Source organism: Aspergillus uvarum (assembly GCF_003184745.1).
Source record: "Aspergillus uvarum CBS 121591 unplaced genomic scaffold BO82scaffold_4, whole genome shotgun sequence".
Lineage (NCBI taxonomy): Eukaryota > Fungi > Ascomycota > Eurotiomycetes > Eurotiales > Aspergillaceae > Aspergillus > Aspergillus uvarum.
This window is the reverse complement of record NW_020291301.1, coordinates 114,315-127,553: the sequence shown is the minus strand read 5'-3', so window position 1 is coordinate 127,553 and position 13,239 is coordinate 114,315. Positions and strand designations below refer to the sequence as shown.

Sequence of the window (13,239 nt, the reverse complement as noted above, 5' to 3'; positions counted from 1 at the left end):
CGGTCGAGGGAGGCAGAATGCCCGCAGTACAATGTGCCATGTATATCAAACAGGACAAACCAGTCAAACCAGCCAAACAGCTGCTCAGTTGACTTGCCTTTTAACTACAACATTCATTCACTTCGTTTTACTTGTGCTTTCCACACTATGTGCATTAGACTGTATCAACAACAATGACCCAATTAAGATGAGTTTCATCACAGCCCAAAATATATACCGCCGTTACAACCTACATACAGCAATCCGTGACAACAAATACTCCATCGGCAACTGCTTAGACCACCGTACGTGGCCGGAACTCAACCCACGGACCCTCTTTGGCGGCGGTGATATGGAGCGAAAGCCGGTATTCGTCATCCTCACTGGCCTTGACAACCGGGGGCAGGCGCATATCAAAGGCATACAGAATGTGAGACAGGGTCAAAGTAAGCTCAATGTATGCCAACGGCTTTCCGATGCAGCCGCGAGGCCCGATGGAGAAAGGATTGAAGCCTGCGTGGGGAGAATACTCGCTGCGATACGGCTCCGGGGTCGACTCTGGACCGAGCCACCGCTCGGGGACGAACTTGCAGGGTTGCGGGTAGATCTCCGCGCTGTGGTGGATGCTGTAGACACAGGTCGCAACCTCCAGCCCCTGGGGAATGTACTGTCCATCCACAGTGGCTCCGCCAACGTCAGCCTGGCGCCACAAGGGTCCAGGGGCCGAGGGCGACAGGCGCATAGTTTCTTCAATCACGGCTCGGAGGTAAGAGCAAGAATTCACTTTCGGGCCCAGACGGATCTCGTCCCGAGACTGGAATGTGCTGCGAACCTCTTGCACAGCGCGTTCATATACCTTCGGGTGGTGAGTGAGATAATACAGCGAGGCCGCGAGTGCGGTAGAGGTGGTATCGGTTCCTAGGCCCCACGAATCAGCTTCGCTGATCATTCATCTAATCGGAAGGAATAGGAGGGTTAGGCCTACCTGCGACCACTAGTGTTGCGCTCTCGCCGCAGAGCTCCTTGAAAGAGAGAGGCTCCTGGGTCTCGGGGTCGACGGCATCTCGAAGCAAGGCGAATGCTCCCTTCATGGATCCCTTGGCCGACATGGCCATACCCTGCCGGATGATATCGTTGACAAACTTGACGAATTGATTGCGTGCCGCAATGGCTGCAGGAAAGAGGTATTTATCGATTTTGAGGTTCTTGGAGCCACCAGCTTCGATCAAGCAACCGACGCGTACATTGGACACTTCAATCGTGTGCGGGATGTGGCGGTATTTTTTTTCCGTCAAAGACGACCAAGGTACACCGAAGATCACGCTGCACATCACATCGAAAGTGAACCAGTCGCCTGTCCAGTCAGGGTTAGAGCATCATTCAGGCTGTGCCAGGGGTCAAGACTTACACCAATGAGACATGTTCTTCGCCGTTCCCCAAGTTCCATCCGGAACCACCTCTTGTGAGTCGTCATCGTGGCGACGGAGAGCTGTGCACAGCTGCGAAATCTTTGCCTGGATGGTTTCTTCGTAGCTCCGAAAGGCTGCATCAGAGAAGGCTTGGCTGATCAAGCGGCGCTTCTTGCCATGCTTGCGCTTGTCAATCGTCGTCAAGGTGTTTGCGGCCTGGTGTACCATGGCGTTGTATTTCACCGATTTCTTGAAGTTTCTCCCGTGGGCGTAGATCTCTGCCTAAGGTCAGCATGGCTTCTCCACCGTCGGAGAACAGTGCCATGGAGCGTCGAACCTTTCAGTCCTGCCGCAGTGTTGATGCTCAACTCGTTAGGTCCATAACGGACATACGGACCTAAATAGCAGTGAACAAGTCAGTTCAAGCCTCATGTATAATTGGAGAGTTGACTCTATAGCAAGGCACCCTTCACCTACCATACTTCTCGTGGCAGCGCCACATGTCCAGGTGCTGGTCCCCTTTCCACGAGTGGTAGACAGCATAGTAATTGGTGAGCTTTCCCAGCAGGGGCCCAGGGTATTTGGCATATGGGTGAAAGAATAATCTATAAACGCAAAGGCTGGTGAACTGTTATAATCACCGTCAGTCAATCCTCTCACGGTCAAGGAACCCAGGTGTGGTCATCATACCGCCAGTGCAGTCACACCCATGCACACAAAGAACGCGTCCAGGAGGTTGGACGAAGCACACGAAACCGACAACATGTTTGAGGACAATGCGCGAAGCGTCTTAACCAGGAGAACAATGTTTTGCCTGTCTCACAAAGAAAGCAGGAAGTCTGCAGTGCACTGGAAGTCAATGGCACCAACTCAAATACTATCCAGTCAAGGAGTGAATCGCATCAAGAGATGTGAAACCGAAACGCTAAGATCCAAGCCGAAGTTCCCTCACCTGATATTTCGGGCGGAAGGCTGACAGGCTCTTTCTTCGAGTCCTTTGATTCAGGCTCCTGGCGGAAAACAACCCAGATCCGAATCCCACGAGTCCCACGTGGAGCTAGCTTGAGCCCGCCAGAGATCATTTCTCAGCATTGCTAAATGACTCAATCCGTATAGAAGGATGGTGGGTAGTTTGGTTGTCGAAGCAAAGTTGGATTGTCGTTATGGGAAGTATGGGACGGATTGATAATCCCGGTCTGTAGATGGTATTGGTGCTTGATACCGTACGAGTATATAACAGATCTCGAAAACGCTCTTCCATAATACCATGAAACAGAATGTTTGAAATTTACGGCTAGTATAGTAACGCTGATACTACATCCTGCAGGATGCCCTAACAACGGAACAGGATGTATGTCAATTCCTGCTAGGCCTAGTGCTGACACTTGGACTCGGAAGATTTTCGCTCTTGATTTGTTTTTGATTAATTTTCTATCGGGCCCCGGGAGATGATAATGATCCGAGCAATATGTGATCGACAGGGGTCTACTTCCTTGGCGCTATGAGCCAGATTGCTGAGGACCTCCTGACTTGTCCGCAGGATGCTTGGTGCATGCACCCACGAGGGAGACGGCTCTAGACGCTGTCTCAGGAGCCTCATAATCAATTTTAGTGTGTCGTGATTGTGACCTCCTGTTAAAATTTGCGCTCATATCTAATCCTGTAATCCCGAATTCGGCGAGTTCGGAGCCACTTTCTCATCGTCTTCAAGCCACCAACGGAGTCCTATCTGAGACTTCATGCAACGGGGTCCTACAGTGTTCTGAACAACTTACGACCAGCCATGACGGAACCAGAGCGCTCATATGTTTCTCGATTCTTTTCCTCTCAATTTTCGCGACTTCCATATCCGACCCAGGACTTCAAGGATGCCATAGTCCTAGTGACCGGAGGCAATACTGGTCTCGGTCTGGAGGCAGCACGGCACTTTGTGCGGCTACAGGCTGCCACTGTCATCCTGGCTGTGCGTGATGCGCAGAAAGGACAGAGGGCGAAAGAATCGATTGAAGCCACTACTCAGATTCAAGGCGTGGTCGAGGTGTGGCCGCTGGATCTGGAGGACATCCAGAGCGTCCAAAGCCTGACAACTAAGGCAGCTGGCCTTCCTCGTCTGGACGTGGTGGTGGCAAATGCCGGCATCTCGACCAGCGAATGGACTCTCATTGGCGGAACAGAGCGATCCATCCAGGTAAATGTCCTCTCGACATTCCTGTTGGTGCTCTCTCTCCTCCCCAAACTGCAGGACACAGCTATACAGAACCATGTCCGTCCCCGTGTTGTGGTGGTGTCGAGCGAAGGCCACGAGACGACCGAGTTTCGAGAGCAGAACGCCGATCGAATCTTCGACGCTCTCAAGGATAAGACGAAGTCGAATATGGATGAGCGGTAAGAGTTAGTCTCACGCAATTAATCGTTAAGTTTGCTCATTCTGGGTTCCAGTTACGATACATCCAAGCTCGTCCAGTTGTACCTGGTGCGCGCGCTTGCCGAGCACTTGAGCCAATCCACCAAGCCTGCAGTGACAATCAACGCGGTGTCTCCGGGACTCTGCAAGACAGGGCTACTTCGTGAGACGGCACTCGCCGCTCGAATCCTGATTAGCCCAATCAAGGCAGTGCTTGCTCGCAGTGCAGAGGAGGGGAGTCGGACGTTAGTCCACGCCGCAGGGCCTGACAATGGCGAGACTCATGGGAAGTACTTGCGCGACTGCAAAGTGACCGAGTAAGTCTTTTTTCTCCTTTTACATTTGGCTAGATGCGGTAACTGCAAGTGCTGATTGGGTGAATCGTCTAGACCTGCAGCTGCGGTACGCAGTGAGCAAGGCCACGCGACGCAGGAGAGGTTGTTCAAAGAGCTGTTAGAAGAACTGGAGAAGGTTTCCCCCGGCATACGGGGTAATTTGTAAGCGCAGTATCGCATAGCAATGCCAATTCTAGCTGAGATCCATCACTCTGTGTTCAATCCTCCGGACTTGAGCGGTGATACCCAGTAGGGCCTCCGAGTCGGTAGCATTGACTCGCTCTCGTCATCTACGTGCATCCTGTCTCCATATGACAAATATTAACGCCGCATTGCATTAGTCTTACGCTGAATGACCGGCAAATGGCGGACCCGGAGTGTCGGCAACAATATCTTCGAGTTGTTCCAAAGGAGCAGAGAAGAGGCCCGAGCCACATGGTGGTGATACATGGCACATGCATTGTCACACTGCACCTGTAGCCAAACATGATCTCCTTCTTCAGTAAGCTGAGGAATCCTAAAGAATTCCACGTGGCGCCTTGGCTGGTCCGGAAAAAAGACGCAGATCCCAACAATATTTTGGTCCAAAAATCGAGAATAAATCATTGTAATTTTGGGTGGAGTTTGTGGCGGTATTGATACTTGAAACGTGAAAGATATTTCTGTATTGGGTGTTCGTTACAGACTTAACGAAATACCGGTAACCTGGTTATTTGAGAACGGGCATGGTTACACCCATCGGTATCTGGTAACATGAGATATACAACTATACAATTCTCACATCACTTCGATCCTTCTGAAGGATTAATTCCTGGCAACGTAACATCGTGTCATCCACCTTTGTCCGATAGCTTCGGAATGGCTGATAGGAAACACAGCTGGGGGTCTCATGAGAGCAATAAACTTGCACCACTGCACTTGCTTCACTTGTAGACTTGGCGGCTGAAAGCGGCAACTCCTATTCATCTTCTCTTTGACCAACCCGAGCACCCCAAGACTACAGCCCAAGCACGACAAGCACGAAGATGAAGTCTGTCGCAGTTTCTGCAGAGTCCGGTGAGCGTGGCGCCACTGCCCTGCAGCTGGCTTGGGCTTTGACACTGTCGCTGTACCATGGAGTCGACACTGCGGTCTTCAAGACAATCATCTACGACAAACCTGCCGTGACCGCTAGCTCCACAACCGTCCATATCCAGGTCCACTTGGATCTCAAGAGCACTGTCGCTGCGGAGCTCGATGAGATCGAGCGTCAAATTGCCAGTCATCAAAATATTGCGCCGGGAGGCGCCTGGGCGGAGAACAGTCTGCTGGTCCTCGAATCTCCCGAAGCGCCTCTGTTCGATATCGTGCGGTACAGAGAGTATCCTCTTGTCCTTAATTGCCGACTTGTCAAAAGAGAGTTTCAGCTACAGGCTTGGTGCAACGAGACTGGGCCACAAGAATGGCTTGGGAACCAACTTCTTCACCACTTTGCATTTGTTCTTCAGAACGTCCTCGCCCACCCGGAGGCAAAACTCACCGATTTGCCCACTGTTTCCTCTGAAGATTACGCACAAGTCTTGGAATGGAACCGAGAGGTTCCCATCAACGTCAGGGCCCAGGTCCAGGACCTGATCGCCAAGGAAAGTCTTGCACATCCAGACAGCCCGGCTGTTTGTGCATGGGATGGCGATTTTACATACGAGGAGCTGGACAAGCTCTCATCCCACTTGGCTGCGCACCTAACACAGCTAGGAGTTGGACCAGAGACTTTTGTGCCTATCGTCTTCGAAAAGTCCAAATGGAACATGGTTGCTACCCTTGGTATTATCAAGGCGGGCGGTGCCTTTGTCCCTCTCGATCCTGGCCATCCCCTTCAGCGCTTGCAGGAGATTTGCCGACAGATAAAGGCCAAAGTAGCATTGTCCTCCACCAAGACAGCGGCATTAGCGACGAGCCTCGCCCCCGCCGTCGTGCGTGTGAGTGAGGAGGATCTAACCTGGCGTGAGAATGATGGCATCGTGCCAGAGCCCTCTGCCAGCCCGAACAACGCCCTCTATGCCATCTTCACCTCCGGAACCACTGGTAGACCCAAGGGGGCGGTGCTGGAACATCGTCAGTTTTGCTCTGTCGTTGGCCCCATGATCGAGCGGACCGGACTGAGCCGGGATTCTCGCGCCTTTCAGTTCTCCTCCCATGCGTTTGACTTGAGTGTCAGCGACATCCTTGCGACTCTGGTGGCCGGTGGATGTGTTTGCATACCGTCTGACCTAGACCGGACGAGCAACCTCGCGGGCTCAGCAAACACCATGAAGGTCAACATCATGACTACCACCCCTTCAGTGCATCGACTATTCAACCCCGCCGATGTGCCAACCCTGAAGACCATCATCTCGTGCGGAGAGATGCTGACAGCAGCGGACCTCGAGCACTGGCGCGGGATTGTGCGCAACTGCTGGGGCCCGGTCGAGACCAGCATCATCTGCACAGGCAACATTACTCCACCGGACAATCGCAACATTGGAAACGCATTTGGTTGTCGCACTTGGGTGGTGGACCGCAACGATCACCGCCGCTTGCTTCCTATCGGGGCCGTGGGCGAGGTGCTAGTGGAAGGGGCCATTGTGGCCCGGGGCTATCTGAATGAGCCCGAGAAAACTGCCGAAGTCTTTGTCGAGAGTCCTCCCTGGATGAAGCGGGGTTCAGAGACCGACGGGCTTCGACAATACCGGACTGGCGACTTGGCCCGTTACAACGCGGACGGGACTCTACATTTCGTCGAGCGAAAGGATACCCAGGTGAAGCTCCATGGTAATCGGATTGAGGTCGCCGAGGTCGAGCATTATCTGCAGATCTCATTTCTGAGTGTGGATGATGTGATCGTGGACATTGTTAGCCCACCTGCTCGTGGTAACCATCAGATCCTGGTTGCATTTGTCCTGGAGCCTCGCCGTCGCTCCACTGAGACAGCAATGCTTCTCCCGATTGATGAGCAGTTTCGACAGGCGTGCACTGAGGCTGAAGAGAAACTACGGTCTCGTGTTCCATCGTACATGGTTCCAGGCGCTTTTATTCCTGTGTCGCGTATGCCACTCACTCTTAACGGAAAGATTGATCGAAGGAACCTACGTGAGACTGCAGCAGGACTGTCGAAGGAGGCGCTCGACATCTACACTACCAAGGGCCGCATTGATACGCAGCCTTCGCATAAGCGTAAGCCCCAGACGGAACGCGAAATGCTGCTACAGAAGCTCGTAGCTGAAAGTCTCGAGGTGGAGCCATCAACTATCGGCATGGAAGACAATTTCTTCTTCTTGGGTGGGGATTCTACCACGGCCATGAAACTGGTCAGCTTGGCCCGTGGAGCAGGAATGTCCTTCACAGTTCCTGACTTGGTCTCTCACCCTCATTTCCTGGATCTTCTCGCTTTCATCGACCAGCGAGAGGGTGATGAAGTCGACAGGAAGGAAGATATCTTCACGCAGCCAGCACCATTCTCTCTTCTGCAGGTCGGTGACGCCGCAGCCTTTTTCAAAGAGACCCTGGCACCGCAGCTGCCAGACTTCATGTTCGAGGATGTACTCGACGCTTTCCCAATGACAGACATGCAGAAGCGCTTCTATGGCCCTCCACAATATTATCAATTATTCCTACAGGGCGAATTCGACCAGGCACGTCTGGAAGACGCATGTGAGCAACTGATGAAAGACAACGCAATCCTGCGAGCCATTTTCGTCTCCCACAACGATGATATGATCCAGATCATTCCCAAGAGGAGCATGTTCTCCTTTGAAGAGGATGAATGTGAAGAGCCTGACCTTGCAGAGTACGTCCAGAAGCTCTGCCAGGAAGACGTCGCGAAGTCAATCCCACTGGGACAGGCTCCCACCAAGTTCACACTGGTGAAGCGCAGTCCCACCGAAAACGTCTTGGTCATCCGAATCACGCACTCTCAATATGACGGTGTGACTCTGCCTATTATCTACCGTCGCCTTGCAGCGTTATACCGTGGGGAGCCCACCCCCGTCGTCACTGATTTTCCGGAATACCTATACCGCGCGAAGACCCTCAAGACCCCTGCCGCAATCGAAACATGGAAAGACATCCTTCAGAATGCCTCCATGAGCTACATCGGCCTTCAACAGGCTCCTCCCCCCGAACCCACCCTGCTCTATGCCACCCGCGTCTTGCCCAACCTCAAACCGAGTCCGGGAATCACGCGAGCCACGCTGGTGAAGGCCGCCTGGGCGCTCACTCTCTCCAGCCACCTGGCACGTAGAGATGTGACCTTCTTCCAGATGGTCAATGCCCGTGGAATCGCCATCCCAGGCATCGAATCGGTCCTGGGTCCCTGTTTCAACTCGATCCCGGTGCGCGTCACCCGCCAAAAGGCTTGGACCGGCCTCGACCTCCTGCACTATGTGCAGAACCAGCACCTGAAGACCATGCCCTACAGCTCTCTTGGGTTTGAGGAAGTGAAGAGGCTGAGCACCGGCTGGAACCCGCTGACGAAGATGGCGTCGGTGGTCGTGCACCAGCACTTTGAGCAGCTCAAAGCCTTCGACTTCGCGGATGGAATACATTGTACCATCAAGGAGTTCTTCTCACCGACGATTCCGAATGAGGTTGTACTCTTTTCGGAGATAAACGAGGGAAAGCAGTGGGAGTTGCATCTGTTGACCTCGGTGAATGTTTTGGGACCGGAGGCGTACGATGGGTTGTTGGGGAAGACGGTAGAGTACATGAAGGTTTTGGCAGCTACGCCGGAGAGAGAGCTCGAGAGTATTGTTGGATTCTATAAGACTCGTTTGGCTTCTTGCTGATATGTATCCGCTGGAGTTGTTGGACTTTAGGTGCTGGTACTACGCTCACTCGTTTACCTAAATTGTATGCTTGAATGAGAACATATATATATCTGTTATAGTTGTAGGATCCATCAGTTGTTCCTGTACAAATCCACCCTCGCCTAAATAATCATGGAAGACTCAATCCGATTTATCCTACCTCTTTGAAGTTTGCAAGTCGCATTTGGGTAGTAGATAGAATCACCCTTGAGTTATAGTCTATGTCACTGCGAGAGTTGCAAGGTAGGGCTAAATCGGCCGCCGTGTGTGATGCCTGAAGAGCAAGGCATAGATCTGAGTCATCAAGGATTGATCGTGCTTAGTCATATGGGATTGTCGTCTTACTTTCAGCCTTAAATAGATCCATCTTACCTCGCTAGTTGTCAACGGCTCTGAATTTTCCTTAGCTCGAAAAATAGGCGAGCCGAGCACATATAAGTTCACCATACTCAACAAGATCAGCGTGTATATTGAGCGAAGGACTGTCGGATCCAAATTCTCCGAAAGCCGTTATGCATCACAGCGAGCGGGACCCGAATTATGACAGCGAAGAAGGCGAGGAATCCCCCTTGATCCCAGATCCGCCTGCTGCGGTCTCGCCCCCGACGCCTTCAGGAAAGCAGATCCTCAAAGTCATCTTGCTGTGCGCATCGGCAACTCTGATCCTTGATATTGGTCTCACGGTCGTGCTCGCCCCGAAAATACGATTGTTCGAGTCGATTCTCTGCCAGGAGTACTATCGGACCCATAACCTCCAAGGGCTGATACGAGAGATTCCCGAATCACAATGTAAGACGAAGGAGATCCAGTCTGCTATAGCACGGTTGATTGGCTGGCAGACGGTGTTCGACAGTCTTCCAGGTATGTCTATCATAGTTCAGCCCTGAACGCGCCGTTGCAGATCTCACTAACCCTCCGAAGCGATCTTTCTGGCAATTCCTTATGGAGCCTTGTCCGATACCAGAGGCCGCCGGCCCGTGCTGTTGTTGTGCTTCCTGGGTCTGACTCTATCGACTGCTTGGACTTTGCTTATCTGCTGGCTGCAGTTGCCCCTGGAGCTAACGTGGATCTCATCTCTCTTTCAGTGTCTTGGGGGCGGTCCTGCGGTAGCAACCGCCATCGTGGAGGCCACCATCGCCGATGTGGTGCCCGACGACAAGAGATCTACCATTTACTTCCAATTGCAGGCTGCGGTATTGATATCCGACATCTTAGCCAATCCCCTGTCGGCCATTCTCATGGCCCACAATGTCTGGATCCCCTGCTTCCTAGGCCTCAGCATCCAGGGACTTGGCACTATTCTATTGATGGCGCTTCCTGAAACTCTAAGCTTTGCTAAAGCTGTGTCGCCATCTGCCGAGTCGGCCACTGAATGCGAAGAAGGGGAGGAGCTGACGCTGTGCGGTCGCTTGGCGAAGAACTTCCGCAGCATTGTCTCCGATCGGAATGTAGTGGGACTAGTGTTCGGTCTGCTCGTCCTGACTATCAGTGCGGAGTCAGTGGATTTCCTGCTCCAGTACGTTTCCAAACGATACGGCTGGTCAATTGCCAAGGTAGGATTTCTCCCCACGTTGAGCAGTGGCGGGCCAAACACTGACACGCCTTGCGAACCCCACAGTCGGCTATGCTCCTGTCGTTGCGGGCAGCAGTCGAATTCGGGCTGCTTCTCCTTCTCGGGCCCCTGCTTCTGTTCCTTTCATGGCCGAGTCTGCGCGATCCGCAGCGGCGGGACCTCTGGGTCGCCCGGGTCAGTCTAGGGTTCATCGTTTTAGGGTTCCTGATCCTCTCGTTGTCTCCCACCGTGGCGCCTGCAATCCTCGGTGAGCCTCCTTGCATTCCTTGGTGGGGCTTTTGCATAAACACGCTAACATCATACAGGATTGATCATTTACACTCTGGGTGCTGGATTCCAGCCGGCCGTTATGAGCCTCCTGGCTTCTCTTTGGAAGGCGTCCAACCCCACCAACCTCGGCAGTCTGTACAGCACCGTGGCGATCATCTTGGCAGCCGGAGGCGTCATCGCTGGCCCACTGCTCTCGCTCATGTTTCAGATCGGACTTCGTCTCGGAGATGCATGGGTCGGGCTCCCGTACTTTGTGTCTGCCTGCCTCTGCGCAGGGATTGCTATGGTGATGCTGTCCGTCAGACTGCCAGGCAGACACAATTCATCCGAGCTGTGAAATGCAGGTGGCGGCAAGGCGCTCAAGGCAGACGTGTTTTCGTTCAGGCCGGGCCGGGGTTCGAGTTGTCGAGTGCTGTTGGCTATAAAGTCTGGATGTTCGTGCTGTGCTCGAGGACGTGGTACCTAAATTACTCTGAGTCTTGTGATTTACTGCTAGTTACGACGCAACTTTCGGTTCTAGACTACACTACTATCCTACTACTGATATCAAATCACGATAAAACTGACCACGTGTGGCATTACAAATACTCTGATTAACATTCACTTCTGGGGGGTTCGTCTCATGTTGGTGACGAAAGGAATCACCCGGGCATTCTCAAGATCCCAAATGCTCTCCTGGATATAGGGGTCGCTCTTCAAACGGTCCCAAATTTGCTCCTTGCTAACCTCGTTGATCACCATCACGGAACCCTTGAAGGGTCGGCGGGGGTTGCCGGGGAAGGTGTGCTTCTCGAATACGGGTCCTACACCCCTCGAGTTAGAATAACGACAGAGAGAGTCGGAGACTGACGAAGATGGTAGAGAGATGGGGAAGCTTACCAGCCCAGGTGACCCACTGTTCCTTGTGGAGGCGGACAAAGTTCGGGGAATGACGGGGTCGGATTTCCAGACGACGATCAAGCTAGCCAGCCATGCCGATCAGTTGCTTGGAACTTGGATAGGTGGATATTTTCATGACAGCATTTTGAAAGTTCTTCGTACACAGACACCGAGAATGGAACACAACCACGCAAGAGCAGGGATCAACCGCAACCACCACAGTCACTTACCACATTGGGCATGTCAGGGAAGAGCACAAGCCATTCCCTTGGCTCCGCAGCAGCAACAGGAGGAGCAGAAGGGGACGAAGATGCAGAAGAACCAGTTGCAGCAGCAGCAGCGGAAGAAGCAAATCTGGCCTGAGAGAGCCTAAGGCTACTCAGAAGGGACTGACGGACACAGCTGATTGTCGCCATACTAAGACAAATGACTTGATTGAGGTAGGAGCAAAGTGGATGTGCTGTTGCGACTCACGAGGTGCTCCTCGCCAATGATGATGGCTCTCTACTCCGGTTTTATTATGCCTTGTAGTCGCGCTTTCCGGGGGGACTTCTCCCATTCTCCTTCGGATGAGACTCGTCACATTCGACAAGATTAGGCCATCGCTACCGGAGCACGCAACCAAGCAGGGCTCTGGCAATGTGGTATCCCCAACGCAATAGCACCTAGGGCGCCCTGCGCCACTCAATCCTGCGTAAACTATCCGACCTTGCTCCGAGACATTTTTCGGGCCCCACGGTGTGAGGAATGCTTAGCCTCTGCAGGCCTCGTATTGTATTAAAACTGTGGAGCAGACTTTGCACAGGGTGCCCTGATAGGTTAGGCGCTGGTGCTGCAGTGAGAAGAGATGCATGGATCGTACTATATGCTGAAACCGGGAACTTCATGCAGCTAGTCTTGATCAAACAAGCCACGTTATGCGGTATGGATGGATGTTCGGCCGCAGTCCGTGGAGGCCGAGATCCTGCAGGTCAGCACTGATGGCGTGTACCATACGTACTGTACGCATTACCATACGTACTGTACGTATGGTACAGCATGTATGAGTGTATTGCTGCTCTGTATTCAATACAGCACATTGATCTTGTACTGTTGTCTGTTTAATACACCACACGGGTGACACAGAGCCTAGTGGGACCCGTCGATTCCCTCCCTCCCAATCCTTCATCTTCTCCACTTTTTTCTTCATTGCAACTTCCACTTCAGCTCATTCTCCCATGCACCTACCACGTTGCTGAACACACCACATGGCTGGTGAACCTGCTCTCTCCACTCTCTGTATTAGCGCGAGATTGATTCTGTTTGCGTGTTTGACAATCCTCCGACTGTCAAACCGCCCCCATAATCATGTGGAGATGTGGAGTGGAGTCCCTCGTGAGTGCGCGAGGCTGGAGGCTGCTTATCGCTGGTCAATTCAGAGGCAAACAGCCTTATGTGCAATCATTTTTGTTAAAGTCCATGGCAAAGGCCTGTCACACTGAGGTGAAGTTACAACAACTGAGACTTCTACGTGCGCTCGTGCTGGGATTGTCTGATCTTCGTTCTGGACAGTGCTGACTTCACTTCT

At 52.7% G+C, this 13,239-nt stretch overlaps 5 protein-coding genes across 5 annotated transcripts; 3 read left to right on the top strand and 2 right to left on the bottom strand.

The window, feature by feature from the left end:
* Positions 1-133: 133 nt before the first annotated feature.
* Positions 134-2,208, bottom strand: BO82DRAFT_350392 (cytochrome P450). Its single transcript, XM_025634143.1, has 6 exons — positions 2,079-2,208; positions 1,866-2,016; positions 1,726-1,785; positions 1,388-1,666; positions 965-1,333; positions 134-897 (listed from the first exon to the last, which is right to left on the bottom strand). Exons 1-6 carry the CDS (start codon positions 2,151-2,153, stop codon positions 275-277), a joined length of 1,557 nt encoding a protein of 518 aa, XP_025496284.1. The 5' UTR covers positions 2,154-2,208; the 3' UTR covers positions 134-274.
* Positions 2,209-2,984: 776 nt separating this feature from the next.
* On the top strand, positions 2,985-4,336 carry BO82DRAFT_350391 (NAD(P)-binding protein). The gene is made up of 3 exons (XM_025634142.1): positions 2,985-3,773; positions 3,828-4,109; positions 4,182-4,336. Exons 1-3 carry the CDS (start codon positions 3,172-3,174, stop codon positions 4,291-4,293), a joined length of 996 nt encoding a protein of 331 aa, XP_025496283.1. The 5' UTR covers positions 2,985-3,171; the 3' UTR covers positions 4,294-4,336.
* A 2,019-nt stretch (positions 4,337-6,355) lies between these two features.
* Positions 6,356-9,009, top strand: BO82DRAFT_350390 (acetyl-CoA synthetase-like protein). The gene has a single exon (XM_025634141.1). The coding sequence runs from the start codon at positions 6,416-6,418 to the stop codon at positions 8,927-8,929; it is 2,514 nt and encodes an 837-aa protein (XP_025496282.1). The 5' UTR covers positions 6,356-6,415; the 3' UTR covers positions 8,930-9,009.
* A 351-nt stretch (positions 9,010-9,360) lies between these two features.
* BO82DRAFT_350389 (MFS transporter) lies at positions 9,361-11,460 on the top strand. The gene is made up of 4 exons (XM_025634140.1): positions 9,361-9,811; positions 9,872-10,503; positions 10,569-10,770; positions 10,829-11,460. Exons 1-4 carry the CDS (start codon positions 9,463-9,465, stop codon positions 11,128-11,130), a joined length of 1,485 nt encoding a protein of 494 aa, XP_025496281.1. The 5' UTR covers positions 9,361-9,462; the 3' UTR covers positions 11,131-11,460.
* Positions 11,338-12,149, bottom strand: BO82DRAFT_350388 (YciI family protein). Its single transcript, XM_025634139.1, has 3 exons — positions 11,903-12,149; positions 11,673-11,754; positions 11,338-11,596 (listed from the first exon to the last, which is right to left on the bottom strand). The coding sequence occupies exons 1-3, from the start codon at positions 12,086-12,088 to the stop codon at positions 11,394-11,396; spliced, it is 471 nt and encodes a 156-aa protein (XP_025496280.1). The 5' UTR covers positions 12,089-12,149; the 3' UTR covers positions 11,338-11,393.
* Between the last annotated feature and the right edge of the window lie 1,090 nt (positions 12,150-13,239).

Coding starts and splice junctions, on each gene's coding strand:
- BO82DRAFT_350392 (XM_025634143.1), bottom strand. CDS start 2,153: ATGTTGTCGGTTTCGTGTGCTTCGTCCAACCTCCTGGACGCGTTCTTT. Junction 1,786..1,865: donor GCGCTGCCACGAGAAGTATG/GTAGGTGAAGGG, acceptor ACTGCTATTTAG/GTCCGTATGTCCGTTATGGA. Junction 1,334..1,387: donor GAAGAACATGTCTCATTGGT/GTAAGTCTTGAC, acceptor CTGACTGGACAG/GCGACTGGTTCACTTTCGAT.
- BO82DRAFT_350391 (XM_025634142.1), top strand. CDS start 3,172: ATGACGGAACCAGAGCGCTCATATGTTTCTCGATTCTTTTCCTCTCAA. Junction 3,774..3,827: donor AAGTCGAATATGGATGAGCG/GTAAGAGTTAGT, acceptor TCTGGGTTCCAG/TTACGATACATCCAAGCTCG. Junction 4,110..4,181: donor CGCGACTGCAAAGTGACCGA/GTAAGTCTTTTT, acceptor TGAATCGTCTAG/ACCTGCAGCTGCGGTACGCA.
- BO82DRAFT_350388 (XM_025634139.1), bottom strand. CDS start 12,088: ATGGCGACAATCAGCTGTGTCCGTCAGTCCCTTCTGAGTAGCCTTAGG. Junction 11,755..11,902: donor TCCCTGACATGCCCAATGTG/GTAAGTGACTGT, acceptor ATGGCTGGCTAG/CTTGATCGTCGTCTGGAAAT. Junction 11,597..11,672: donor ACAGTGGGTCACCTGGGCTG/GTAAGCTTCCCC, acceptor CGAGGGGTGTAG/GACCCGTATTCGAGAAGCAC.
- BO82DRAFT_350389 (XM_025634140.1), top strand. CDS start 9,463: ATGCATCACAGCGAGCGGGACCCGAATTATGACAGCGAAGAAGGCGAG. Junction 10,504..10,568: donor ACGGCTGGTCAATTGCCAAG/GTAGGATTTCTC, acceptor CGAACCCCACAG/TCGGCTATGCTCCTGTCGTT. Junction 10,771..10,828: donor CGTGGCGCCTGCAATCCTCG/GTGAGCCTCCTT, acceptor AACATCATACAG/GATTGATCATTTACACTCTG.
- BO82DRAFT_350390 (XM_025634141.1), top strand. CDS start 6,416: ATGAAGGTCAACATCATGACTACCACCCCTTCAGTGCATCGACTATTC.